The sequence below is a fragment of the Charadrius vociferus genome, unplaced genomic scaffold (genome assembly GCF_000708025.1).
Source record: "Charadrius vociferus isolate BGI_N301 unplaced genomic scaffold, ASM70802v2 scaffold448, whole genome shotgun sequence".
NCBI classification, from domain to species: domain Eukaryota; kingdom Metazoa; phylum Chordata; class Aves; order Charadriiformes; family Charadriidae; genus Charadrius; species Charadrius vociferus.
Window position 1 is genome coordinate 305250 of NW_009649753.1, and position 13052 is coordinate 318301.

Below are 13052 nucleotides of genomic sequence, written 5' to 3' on the forward strand. Positions count from 1 at the left end.
CTGTACAATATATCCAATCCCAGCCAATTACTGACTGCTCTAAACTGGAGAACTTCTTCTGACATCTGACCCAGTGGATCTGGTCTACTGATGTGATGTAGCTATCTAATCTTTAAATTCATGAAAAGTACATACGTTCTACCCAAAAGTGTATTTTCAGAAGAGGTGTGTGTATACATACATATGACAAAGGCACCTGATAGTAGGCAATAACAGACACATTTTTTATGCTGTGTCAAGATGACTGTATCACTCACAAGAGAATAAGAAAACTGTAACTACCTTAAACATTAGAATAATTAAGCACTACAAGATAAGGCATGACTCATAACTGTACCGAGCAAAATGAGGGTGGAAAGATACAACGCTGAAGGGTATATTAGTGATGACAGGCTGAAACAATTAATCATTAAGTCTTCCCTGAAATCTCTAATGTGTGGGGTCACTAGTTGGAAATTAAAATAGTGATAAACCCAAACTGGAAGTATACCCCAAATTACTTAATAATAGTGAGTGCATATAATTATTGGAACAGATTTTCAAGAAAGGCAATATGTGCGCTTTCCCTTAAAATCCTTACATCAAGACTAAATGAGATTGTCTTTCTAAAACATGTATTTGTCTTAGTGATATTTTTTGTTCTAAATGAAGAAGTCAATGGCTGCTATTGCACAATCTACAGTTTGGAAGTCATCAAATTCTACTATTTTAACACTTTCAAGGGAGAAATTGCATCAGTTCCTCAGACTCTCATGTTAAGAACATCATATTGCAGAACGTCATATGCATCATATTGCATATCTCTAAGTACTCAAAAAAAATTTCCCTTTCATAGCTGAATCAAAAGAGAAAACATTGGATTTGGACATAGAAAATTTATGGCTGGATCCTACCAATAGCAGTCTTTGCATGAAAAGTACATAATGAAAGTTTCACAGAGTTTAAACTGCTTTTTAAAAAATACCTGCTTAGAGTTGGCTGTGCAAAAGCGCATGTCTCAGCACAAAGAAAGATATGAGCTTCAGAAAAAAACCCAGCTCCAGTTTCTCATCCTCAGCTTCTAATATTTTCCAGTAACTTTCTGCTTCTAAGTGTACTGAGAGGCAAAGGTTCACAGAATTCACAGAATTCACAGAATTGTTAGGGTTGGAAGGGACCTCTGGAGATCATCTAGTCCACCCCTCCTGCCAGAGCAGGGTCACCTACAGCACGTTACACAGGACAGCGTCCAGGCGGGTTTTGAATGTCTCCAGAGTGGGAGACTCCACCACCTCTCTGGGCAGCCTGTTCCAGTGCTCCACTACCCTCAAAGTAAAGAAGTTCCTTCTCATGTTAAGATGGAACTTCCTATGTTCAAGTTTATGCCCATTACCCCTCGTCAGACATAGACAATAGCATTGCTTTTTCTGCATCACTACTACAACACTGTGCTCTAAGTTGATTGATGCTTTTGAGTTCAGAACATCAGGGCCAGCATCAAGTGGGAGTTTTGAACTCAAGTCAAGTGGGAGTCATGGAAGAAATTACTACAGCCAAAGAGCATGGTCTTTGGGATGTGGCTGTTAGTGAAATATATAGGAAGACAGAACACCAAGCACTGTGTAAAAAAAACACCAAGAAAACCTTGTGGAAACTTCTGCCTAGAGTTTAACTAGCATTAGAAAATGTTAATCACTAAAGAGACTAGGCGATCTCTATCCAATTTTTAGAACTTCTAATAAGATTAAACCTGGTTGTTTTTCCCCCCTTAGACTTACCACCAGCTTTGAAATCCCATGAAGTGACAATCATTCCACCTCTTCAAAACACACTTAAAGTAAAGGGTAAGTTAAACAAATGGGTCAGATATCTGTGTTCTTGTTGATCAGCTAGGTAGACCATGGAGTGATCGAAGAGATCAAAGAGATTAACAAATGGAGTAAGATCCTTTAGCATCATAAAGTAAAAGATGAACAAGAAATATAGTCAGTTCATCAGGTAACAAGGATAATCTAAATGTGACCCCAGTACTCAGCCTATATTTTGTCAATATGGTGCAGCTGTAAAAAAAAAAAAAAAAAAAGATTTTTAAAGCCCTTATATTTTATATATAAAAAAATCCAATACTGGGATTAATGATGCATAATATTTCCAGTAAAAAGAGGGAAATATTAATGTGTTCAAAGCACTGGTGAGACACATTATCTAGGGCATAGAGTGCAATTCTGACTAGCCATGTTCAAGCAGGGTGAGTGTAAGTCTGGAAGAGACACAGAGAGGGACTGTGAGGATAATCAGGGAGATAGGAGAGCCTGCTTGTAAAGAAATGAAGACTAAAGAGAGATAAGTGATTTCTATAATGGGTGGGGGAAGGAGCAGAGGGATGGAACTCCTGGAATGTGAAGTGTAATACTGGCACAAGCACATCCAGGCATACATGACACAGGAAAACATTTTGGAAGATGCTGGCAGAAGTCTTCCAGCCATTCAAAGGGTGTGGTATGAGTGGCCTTCCCTGGTAGGAATACCAGCTAGTTTTAAGTTGGTTTTATAGTGAAACTTTAGAACTTCATACATTTAGGAAAGGATTTATAGAATACGGCTGTTAGCAGAACTAGACATAGTGACCTGGGCAGTTTATTCTGACCTCAGGCCCCATATCCCTATGCAAAACAGATTAAACACAAAAGATAACTGAACTAAATACATAATAGGAAGAAAAACAGAAGATGGGCTTTTTGGACAGAGGCTAGTGAAAGAAATAAAAGGGGAAAAGCAACTACAGGGAGGGCATCTGCAGAACATTACAGAAAATTCTTACTGCTTATTTTGAATCCACAGCTGGCAACCCCTCTCACAATGGTCGTGTGTGCAGCACATGGGGTAACTTCCACTTCAAGACCTTTGATGGGGACATCTTTTACTTCCCTGGGGCCTGCAATTACATCTTTGCATCCAACTGCAAATCTCCCTATGAGGACTTCAACATCCAGATTAGGCGGACAATGGTGGAAAATGCTACCATGGTCACTCACGTCATCATGAAGCTGGAAGGAGCAGTGATTGAACTCACCAATCGCTCTGTCCTGCTTGATGGAAAATCGTATGTTCATAACCTGAAACTGCCCTAACTGCTTTTGCTCCCAATGGCCTCTCTGAGCAAGCATCCCCTTCCCTCATCTGATTTCACATTGCTCCCAAGCAGCTGGAGGGCTCAGGTCCTTCCTAAAGTATCAACAAAATTAAGAGGGCTTGACAGTGAGCTAAGCGCCACTTCTGCAGTTATTCCTGTGTCCATTTTGCTCAGATGAGCTATATCCCAGATGCTGCCCCACTGCTACAGTTGTGTGTATATATATATACAATTGAGTTTATAAGCTGGATTTAGCAAAGTGTTAGGTTGTTACACCCTTTAAGTTTCTACTTTCTATTAATTTTACCAGAACAGGATCCTCAAGAGGAACTTTTGATGACTTTTGTCCTTGCACTGAACAGTATGCAGTTAAGCAGTGACTGCAGCTTGTACCTGTGCTCATTTAAAATTAGCTAGTATGGAAACTTGCTATCTATGTAGCAATGGTAGCACTGACTTTGGCATAGGGTGTGAAACCTGTCCAAAAGGCTGAGTAAATATTTGGGCAGCTATCCCACAGTGAGTTGTGTATTATAGCAGCTACATATAGTGAGCTAGTCTAAAGGTTATCTTGGGTACACCTTTGTGAATGGCACTCATGTCACAGAAAGCCTAAAGAGTATATCCTTTTATTATCAAGGGCTTTAATGAGTAAATAGCAATATCCTGAAGCATACTGCCTGCAAAACAGAACCTCCTAGCACTTTTTTGAACAATACAACCAAAGACACATGCCAAGATTTTACCTAACAAAACACTGTTAAAGGAGATAGCCAAAAGGAACAACAGGGAAAACAAGGCTGATCCATTTGCACAATGAGAAGCAATTGCATAGGAAACAGCCAAAATCTTACAAACTCATGTTGTCTGTATTTAGTTACTGCTCTGACTAATTTCATCACATATGCATGTTGAAGCTTCTCAAAGAGAATGAGAAAGGATATCAGTGTGGAAATGCAATGGATACTCTGTCCCCACCCCCTCTGAATTGCGGTGATCTTTCCCCAGAGTTCAGATGCCCTACAGCCATATGGGAGTCTTGATAGAGAGAAGTAACAGCTATCTGAAAGTTTCTGCCAAGTTAGGACTGACCTTCCTCTGGAATGAAGAGGATGCCCTCCTGGTAAGAAAACATCCAAAACATGGCAGAAAACCTGTGTTTTAAAAATAGTCTGTTTCCATCTCTGCTGTCTTCATCAGCCAGGCAGGCATTACTTTTGGATTTGTGTCCATTTTTAGTGTGTTGTTCTGTCTTCCAGTCTTCTCCCAATTTCCCCTTTTTTCCACCAATTTTTCCGCCATACGACAGTCTGCACAACATAAATATGTCAAATTTTGAGTGCATAAGCAACATTGATGTAGGTTGTGTTCCTAACCATCAAGGCTGACATTACTCTGAACCTAAGCTCTCCTTCCTCATTTCTTTTAGGTGGAATTAGATAAGAAATATGCCAATCAAACTTGTGGACTTTGTGGGGACTTCAATGGAATTCCAATTAGCAATGAATTTATTTCAGAGAGTAAGTAATAAAATGCAGTATTAAGTGTTGGCGCTTTGTTTTTCTTTCTTTTAGCAGTATACGGTAACTTATATTGTGGGTCATATTAACTACAAAACTAGCAATACTTCTTTATGTATGTCAGTTATGTATAGAGTCAGGGCTTTGAGATGTATTAGGCTGCTTCCATTACTATTAGATGTTTTAAGACCTGCCACATGCAACTTTCTACTTGTTTTTAATAGTTAGGATCCAGTTCCTTGTATACCTTCTTCATCTCCTTTTGCCTGTCATATTATAGTGATACTATTTGGTAATCACTGTTCATGTCATAGTGGGTAGTGTCACAAAAGAAAATATGTCCATGCAAAAGCCAGTAAGCCAGTTAATATTATTCTAATATTTGGACTGTTTTTTACAGAGACAAAACTGACTCCCATACAGTTTGGGAATAGGCAGAAAATTGATGGACCCACAGAGCAGTGTGCTGATCCTATTCTTCCTGCTGTTCTGGTGAACTGCTCAGCTGAATTTGTAAGAACCTTTGTCTCAAAATATGTTTTCTTAGTGTGAAATACATTCTTCCTGTCTTTGGAGAAAATTTGTTAGAATTGGAAAAAAATATAGCACAAATATGACTCCAACTATAGGTCTGGAAAGAAAATTTTTCCAAATTTAATTTTTTATTCTTTGCTAAAGTGAGTGCTAAAAAGTTGCATTCCACTTCCAAGACAAGACTGGATATTTTCATGAAAGAGAAATTCCCTGAAGATGTCTTAATACAAAGAATCTGTATAATGCTTGGGAAGTCACTTGAACTGAGAGTAACTCAAGATATGGGAAAATATGGGAGTTAATTGAAGAAGTTCCATGTGTACTTCCCCTACTATTATACTTTTCCCTAAATATCTGCTTATGCCTACTGTTGGACAGGCTTCTCGACCAGATGGATCTTTGTTTTGTTCTGCTACATGCCTTAAATAATTAGTTTCATATTTTCTAAACACATTTTTTTACCTTTTCTATTTTCCCTCCTAGGCTTCTATCTGTGAAACAGTATTAACCAGTAAAGCATTTAAAAGCTGTAATGCACTTGTGAATGTTCAGGACTACATTGAAACTTGTGTGCAAGACTTATGCCACTGTGATAGCTCTATGGCTGACTTCTGCATGTGCAACACCTTTGCTGAATACTCCCGTCAGTGTGCTCATGCAGGTGGACAGCCTCTGAACTGGAGAACCTCAGAATTGTGTCGTAAGTATCTCAGGAAGGGGCTTTCACCTGGGCTTACTACCCATATCTAGTCAATTTCAAATACGTGATATTTTTTTTCCTGAAGAAGACAGCTCTTTAAAAGTCCATGTAATTTTCATTAAATCAGTTTTAACCTGAGCATACTCAAGACTTTGGGAATACGGAAGTTTAGAGGATTTTTGCATTACTAAGGGTTTTCATATATATAAGAAAGTCTAAAATGTTGCAGCCTCCACTTGGATCAGGATTGCCCATTACATATCTTCACAGAAAACATCCTAAATTGCAAATACTGTTTTCTCAATATTTCAAAGGAAAAGTCAGCATTATATTATTTTTTCTACTTTCAGCCAAGTTATGTCCTTTCAACATGCAACACCAGGAGTGTGGCTCCCCCTGCTCTGACACGTGCAGCAACCCAGAACGATCTGCACTTTGTGAAGACCATTGTACAGATGGCTGCGTCTGTCCTCCAGGCAAGCTTGTTTCCTTCCCCTTTCTCATAGCCAAAACTGCTAGAACATTTACCTGTGCCCATTTAACAACTTCCCTACTTTGTATCATTCTCATCATGTTGTTGCTGTTATTATCATCAAAGTCATAACTACATTTCTTCCTTGACACACATGAATCATTTCTATTCAGATTACTAAAAATGCCCTTTTAAACAACAAACGTGCCTGAGACATGTATATAATGACTGAACTAAGAATAAGGTACTTTGCTCCTAATGAAGTCTTCTATTCTCAGCATCCATATTCAGTTCACAGAAAGTATGTAATGTTTAATCACATTTTGCCCACAATGAGTACTCCTGGTGTTAGCAAAACTGCATCTGGTTCCCTAGATTACCAAACCCTTCCTGTCCAGTGCTGCACGTCGAAACAACAAGGGGCTGAGAGAGCACTAGGCAGTGTGTAAAATCTGGCGCTTCACAGCATTATGCATGAAAACTGAATATCAGTACATGACAAACAATGCAAATGTGTTCTCTTTGTGTACACTTACTTGTGGGGCTGAGGATTGTTGCTGCTGTGAGTGACTGCATGGTAGGATCTTCACCCCTTGCAGCTCTTCTGCCCATCCTCCATGATGTCTCACAGAATTCACTACTGCTTGTTTGTATAATAGCATTGACTTCTCTTAGATAATCCTCTGCCTTTGGGTATAAAAATAGTTACTGTACAAATATGTTCCTGGGCAGTCTTATAAATGGTTCATCTATTCCACCTCATTATCTACTAATTTTAATCCCAATTCCAATCTCAAGAAGTCCATAACAGAAAGGTGTTTCCCTAGAGGTCTCTTTTGATCATCCTAAGATTTTAGACAGGGTTCAATGGAATATAGCCCTTCAATCCCTCCATAGCTGGCATCCTATTATTTTAAGGTACTTTCTATTCATTTTCTGTGTAATACAGAAGAAATGGAACATGCTTTCAGGCATCTGCCAGATATATGTATAAAAGCAGGCTCTGCAGTGCACAGATTGAGTAACAGACCATTTCTTTCCCTAAAAAAAACCCTAGGAATGGTATTTGATGACATTAATGGGGCTGGCTGTATTCCCCGTAAAGAATGCCACTGTACCTATGAAGGTGAAACTTATGCTCCTGGTGCCTCCTTCTCATCTAAATGCAGATCATGGTAACATACTCTCTTTCTCATACTTGTTTTTTCAGGTGCATTACCTGAACATTTTGCAGACAGGGAAAAATTACCAATTACCCCTCAAAAAGAAATGAGGAACTACTTATCAGCTGAAGTTCCTTGATTACACATTTTTAGAGGATGCTTACATTTCCGTTTTCTCCTCACACTTGGAAGCAAAAATTTAAGTTTAGATATAGGTACTCCAATTTCAAGACCAATCAATTAAAGAAGACAATCAAATTCAAATACTAGAGGTGTTTAAAAATGTGAATTACTATGTTGTACCCTTTGCAGCACTACAGTGTAATACTAGGGTAGCAACATGTTGCATTAGACAGAGTGAGAGATCACATTTGAGAGACATGTTTGTCAGATATGATATATATTTTCAATATCACTATAATTACTGAATTATTATTGCATAAATGTATGCAAATGAAGCCATCTATCTATGAATACAAGAACCACAAACATGCATGTTATTTTCCAAGAAATACTTAGCATGTTTGAAGCTTGAGCCATGCTAATGGAGATGAGGGGCTATCCTTCATATGTAGCAGAATGGATGCCAGGTTCACCAGGACTGAATTCTGTCCAAAACCCAGAAATGAACAGCAATATATAAAAAGTTTTTGCTAATATAAATGTGCCTGCCCAAACTTATTCTGAGATTTCAAAGCATGGTTTGTATCTTTGACAGTATGATCAATGTTTCAAGAGGAAAATTACAGCGTCAACTGCCCCTATTGTCTCTTATTTCATTTACACTTGCATTACCCAAAGTTACTGAATGCCTTCTTCATTTCAGTACCTGTGCTGGAGGTGAATGGTCTTGTGTCACCCAGTCATGCCTTGGGACCTGCAGTATTGAAGGAGGCTCCCATATTTCAACATTTGATGAGAAATATTATTCCTTCTTCGGAGACTGTAGCTACGTCCTGACCAAGGTAAAAAATGAGTCACAATCCTTGCTAAAGCAATATGCTAAAGGAAAATGTTTTTACTGTATATAATGTTTGATTGATAATACTGACAACCACATCAACCTTCTGAAACTTAGAGGGTCAACATGGAGCCTTAAATGGATTTCAGGGGGCTTTCTGCTAGGCTTACACTAAATAAACCTATTGTAGTAGTTTTGTTTTCTTTGATCATCATTTAAGAATTGCACTGAGTTTTTAGGTTCCATGAAACAATCTACATGCTTCCCATTATTTTTTTTAATTAAATATTGCCTGTCTGATGTTTTATAATTACTTCTTTCTGAGCAATGTGCTTATTACATCGTTTGGTACCGTCCCTTTTGTCACAGTTAATATAGTTCAATGGCTTACTTGATTAACAGTATTTGTAATGGAATTATTATTATACAGAATTCATGGGAGAGGAGATACGTCATTAAGATGATGAACCTTCCAAACAGTCTTTCCCAGTAAATACAGACTCTAGGGTTTAAAAGCAAAAAGCTATAAAGTCATACATGTATTCTAAAACCTGAATTAGAAATTGATGAATTACAAAAATACCTAATGTTTACTGGAGTTTTTAGATTAGAAGGGGCTGAATTCTGAGTAGAGATATCTAAAATAATGACTACAGATTTGCAGCTTTCGGAACCCTAGGTATATTTGTTGTTTATTCGTACTGGATGAGTGATTGAAACAATTTTCATAAAGACTTCATATTAAATAAAATCTGTTCTCAAAAAGCTCAAACTGAATGTTGTGAAGAAAGAGAACCATAATAACTTGGACATGAACTTAGAGTGAGGCAATTTAGAAATAGATTAGACTAAATCAATCAAACTTTTTTGATGAGATTCACAAGCTCGATCCACAACGGGAGCATAGATCCGACTTACAAGTTAAACTCCCCTTTTGTTACCAACATATAAAATTAGATTCTCAGAGGCTCTGGAGGTACAGAAAACCCCTAAATGTGGACACAAAAGGTCAAAAAGCCCACAATTTTAACATTAAATTTCCAGATGGCTGTACTCTGCATCTCAGCTGTCCTCAATTTAATCTTCATTACACTGAGAAAGTGATAAGACATGTTCAGAATCATAGCCTTCTGTGTGTTTCCCTGTAACATCTTGGCCATTAAGTACACTTTGAATACAGATCACAGAACACAGTCCAATGAAAATCAGAACCAAGAGAAAAACTGAATTTTGCCTTTATTCAGTAGCTTAGTGAATAGTGATTTTAGCTTAATTTTCTCCTATGAGAGGATATTTAAATGCATATTTCCTATCTGGTAAAAGTATGTCCAAATCACCAGGCTCTTTGATAAACTGTTCAGTGCAGAAGAGACTGGAAACAATTTCTCTCCTCTCCCAGGTAAACACCATAACCAGTGGGCAAGAAAGGCACACTTCCTTCTTCTTCTTTAGCATATTAAACTAGTGTTACCTAAACATTAGGAACTAGTATAACTTAAACTTTAGGAAGTTTTAATGTTCAGCTTAATATGTTTAACTTTTCCTCGAATGTCAGAATGGATAGCTTCCACTGTGCAGACTGCATGAATGCCAGCTTACTTGGTGACTGTGTACATATACTTAAGAACATACGAGCAGGAAGAAAAGGAATAAACAACATTTTGAAAGACTCACTTTACTAAGAATGCCATTTGAGTGTGTGAACCTTTTTAACATAACTATTTTAATATAACAAATTCTTTTAACAATATATTTTGTTTCCTTCATCTAGCTCTGTGACAGCAATGAATTCACTGTTCTGGGAGATATCCACAAGTGTGGCCTGACTGACACTGAGACATGCCTCAAGGGTATAGCCATCAGCCTAAGTGGAGGACAAACAGTAAGTAGCAAATGTAGACACCTAACATTCTGAAGGGATGTTTTAAATGCTTAATAGACAAGTAGATTGCAAATGACACATGACAACACAGGAAATCTGCACTGATTTGTCTGTTTTATCTCATTTGAACACTATTCAAAGAAAGATTAAGAATGAAGTAGGTACATTGGAAGTCAAGATCCTAGTAGGTTTCTGTCCTTTAGTTATCTTTTTTGTCTTTTGCTTGTTTTGACAGCCAATGGACCACAGTAATAAAGATTAAAGAAATAGTATAGTAATGAGAACATCATCACAATCTCCCCCACTTTTTTTTTTTTTTCATTATCCTGAACAATACTAGATAGAAAACATTGGAAAGTGTTTTACCTTTCCTAAATATGCTTGATAATCATTGCCTTTCTTGTGGACAGAACATTGTGATCCAGCCTTCTGGCAGTGTATTTGTGAATATGATCTACACACAGCTGCCATTCTCTGCAGGTAAGTTCCTTTGGAAGACTTCTGTGATGTTTCTTTATTTACTTTAAAATGTTATTATATTGGTTGATCTGAAGCCAAATTCTACCTTTGGTTACACTGCAGCAAAAGCAAGGTAGCCCAGTAGAGCACAGTCTCTCATTTTTAAAATAATAGGGTTTGCCTATTCAAACCTTATAATTTTAGAAAAAATATGGCCTAGTTTTAGCAATATCTAATTAAATGGAGATTTAATTGAAGCAATTAGTATCATTGCACACTTCCAGATCCAAACATTGCCATAAAAGAGGAAAGAAAAATTCTGATATACAACAGGACTCCAGTATCGCAATTTGTTTAGTTCCCTGTGTTCCCTCTGTCTCTTTGCTTGGTGCACATTCGTCACTGGAGAGTTTCTCTCACACCAGTTCTTCTCCAATACTACTGCACCTGAACAAAAAGCAAACCATGAAAGGACAGCATAGGTCCAGGTTGGAGTCTACCACTACATCATGCTATATCGTTTTCACCAAGCAAAGATGGTCTTTTAAATAGCAACAGAAGTGTGTGTTCTTCCTCTTATTTTAAAACACTTGAGAGAAAGTGGAGGTTTTGTATACATTTGTTGTTTCAGGTAAAGACAGCCTGTTTTGGTGCTGGATTTGAAATCCTATATGGATTATTTTCCCCCCAGTTCTTCAGAAATTAGTATCATATCAAACACAGCTGTAGAATCCCTCTATATAATGAACAGTTATTTCAACTGCTCATCTCATATGAAACTATAACTCACGTTCTTGTCTTCCTAGCGAATGTCACCATCTTCAGACCATCATCATTCTTCATTGTTCTGCAAACAACCTTTGGTCTTCAGCTACAGGTTCAGCTCGTGCCTCTCATGCAACTTTTTATAGACTTAGACCCATCACATAAAGGGCAGACCTGTGGTAAGTGATCTTACTGTAACAACTGCCTTCATCAGCATGCTTCATTCTGTAGGAGACTTTCACACCCCATCTGCTTCCCTTCAGGTCTTTGTGGAAACTTCAATGACATGCAGACAGATGATTTCAAAACCACCAGTGGTGTAATAGAGGGTACTTCAGCTGCCTTTGGCAATACTTGGAAAACTCGGGCTGATTGTCCTGATGCCAAAAATACCTTTGAGAACCCCTGTACGGTCAGCATACAAAATGGTAAGCTCAGCATACAGTAACCTCTTCTATTCTCTTTTAAGATGGAAAGAAGGAATAAGCTGATCAGCCACCAAGCATTTATCCAAAATGACCGTGGACCATTTGTACACACACTATTTTCCTCAGTTGACACTAGAAGTCTTCAATTAATAAAAAATAACTAGGATAATACTTTGGTTCTTCCAAAATATTCCTTTGGATAAAGAAAGCAAGAGTATTCCCCAACTTACTTAAGGGAAACGGGAACCATACAGTGTATCAGGGATCCATTCCTGGAAAGGACTGATTGTGATATAGGAAAAAACCTGTGCATAGCCCCACTGAAGGTTGGACTCAGTGTGGTTCTTCCACTGTTAAACTGAGAACCAGAGTTACAATTCAGAGCTTCATAGCTCTCAGGCTCCATTTTAGCCAATGAAATACATAATTTTTGTGCATTCACAAGCTACTCTTCTGTATCCTAAGATGAACTAGCATATTTTTAATGCACAATGTGAACATTCTTTTTCAAAATTCAGCTAAGGATGTCAGTTTATTCCATGAAAACTACCATGAATTAAGAGCATTCAGTTTATGAAGAGTTCATACTTCTGCGTAGAGGAAATGAAAGACTGCCCGCATTTCAGCAAATGAAGAGTTGAATTCTATTGTAAAATTAAGCTTCTGCAATTTCCCTGCAGGAAGTATAGTTACATTGAGACAGCAGTTTAGACAATGAATTGCAATAGAAATTCTTACTATGTTTTCAAATCACAGACCAGTATGCTCAACACTGGTGTGGACTGCTCTCTGATACCACGGGACCTTTTGCTGAATGTCACTCAACAGTGAATCCAGAAGTTTACCAGAAGGTACTTGGTTCTTAACCTTTTCCCATTTTAAAGAAAAAGACCCAGATTTCTGATACTAACACCTGAGAGAATAGCTTGCCAATTGGGAGGAGATGCATTCATGATAGTTCTTTTCAAGCCAAGGGTTCATTTTTATCTACACATCATAATTACTCCTTTGTAAAGGTATATTTCCTGGTATATTATCCCAGGAGGATAATCTTAC

At 37.8% G+C, this 13052-nt stretch overlaps 1 protein-coding gene across 1 annotated transcript in view; it reads left to right on the forward strand.

Annotated features, from left to right (window-relative positions):
- Window positions 1-13052, forward strand: part of LOC104291616 (mucin-5AC-like) — a gene marked incomplete at its 3' end in the record, with an annotated part of 26184 nt that overhangs the window by 2209 nt on the left and 10923 nt on the right. The window contains exons 3-16 of the mRNA XM_009890871.1: window positions 1752-1823; window positions 2821-3082; window positions 4121-4235; window positions 4542-4632; window positions 5033-5145; window positions 5650-5866; window positions 6217-6342; window positions 7396-7513; window positions 8328-8466; window positions 10234-10344; window positions 10755-10824; window positions 11610-11747; window positions 11832-11996; window positions 12753-12847. Coding sequence (XP_009889173.1) covers window positions 1752-1823; window positions 2821-3082; window positions 4121-4235; window positions 4542-4632; window positions 5033-5145; window positions 5650-5866; window positions 6217-6342; window positions 7396-7513; window positions 8328-8466; window positions 10234-10344; window positions 10755-10824; window positions 11610-11747; window positions 11832-11996; window positions 12753-12847 — 1832 coding nt within the window. The remainder of the gene's footprint in view (window positions 1-1751; window positions 1824-2820; window positions 3083-4120; window positions 4236-4541; window positions 4633-5032; window positions 5146-5649; window positions 5867-6216; window positions 6343-7395; window positions 7514-8327; window positions 8467-10233; window positions 10345-10754; window positions 10825-11609; window positions 11748-11831; window positions 11997-12752; window positions 12848-13052) is intronic.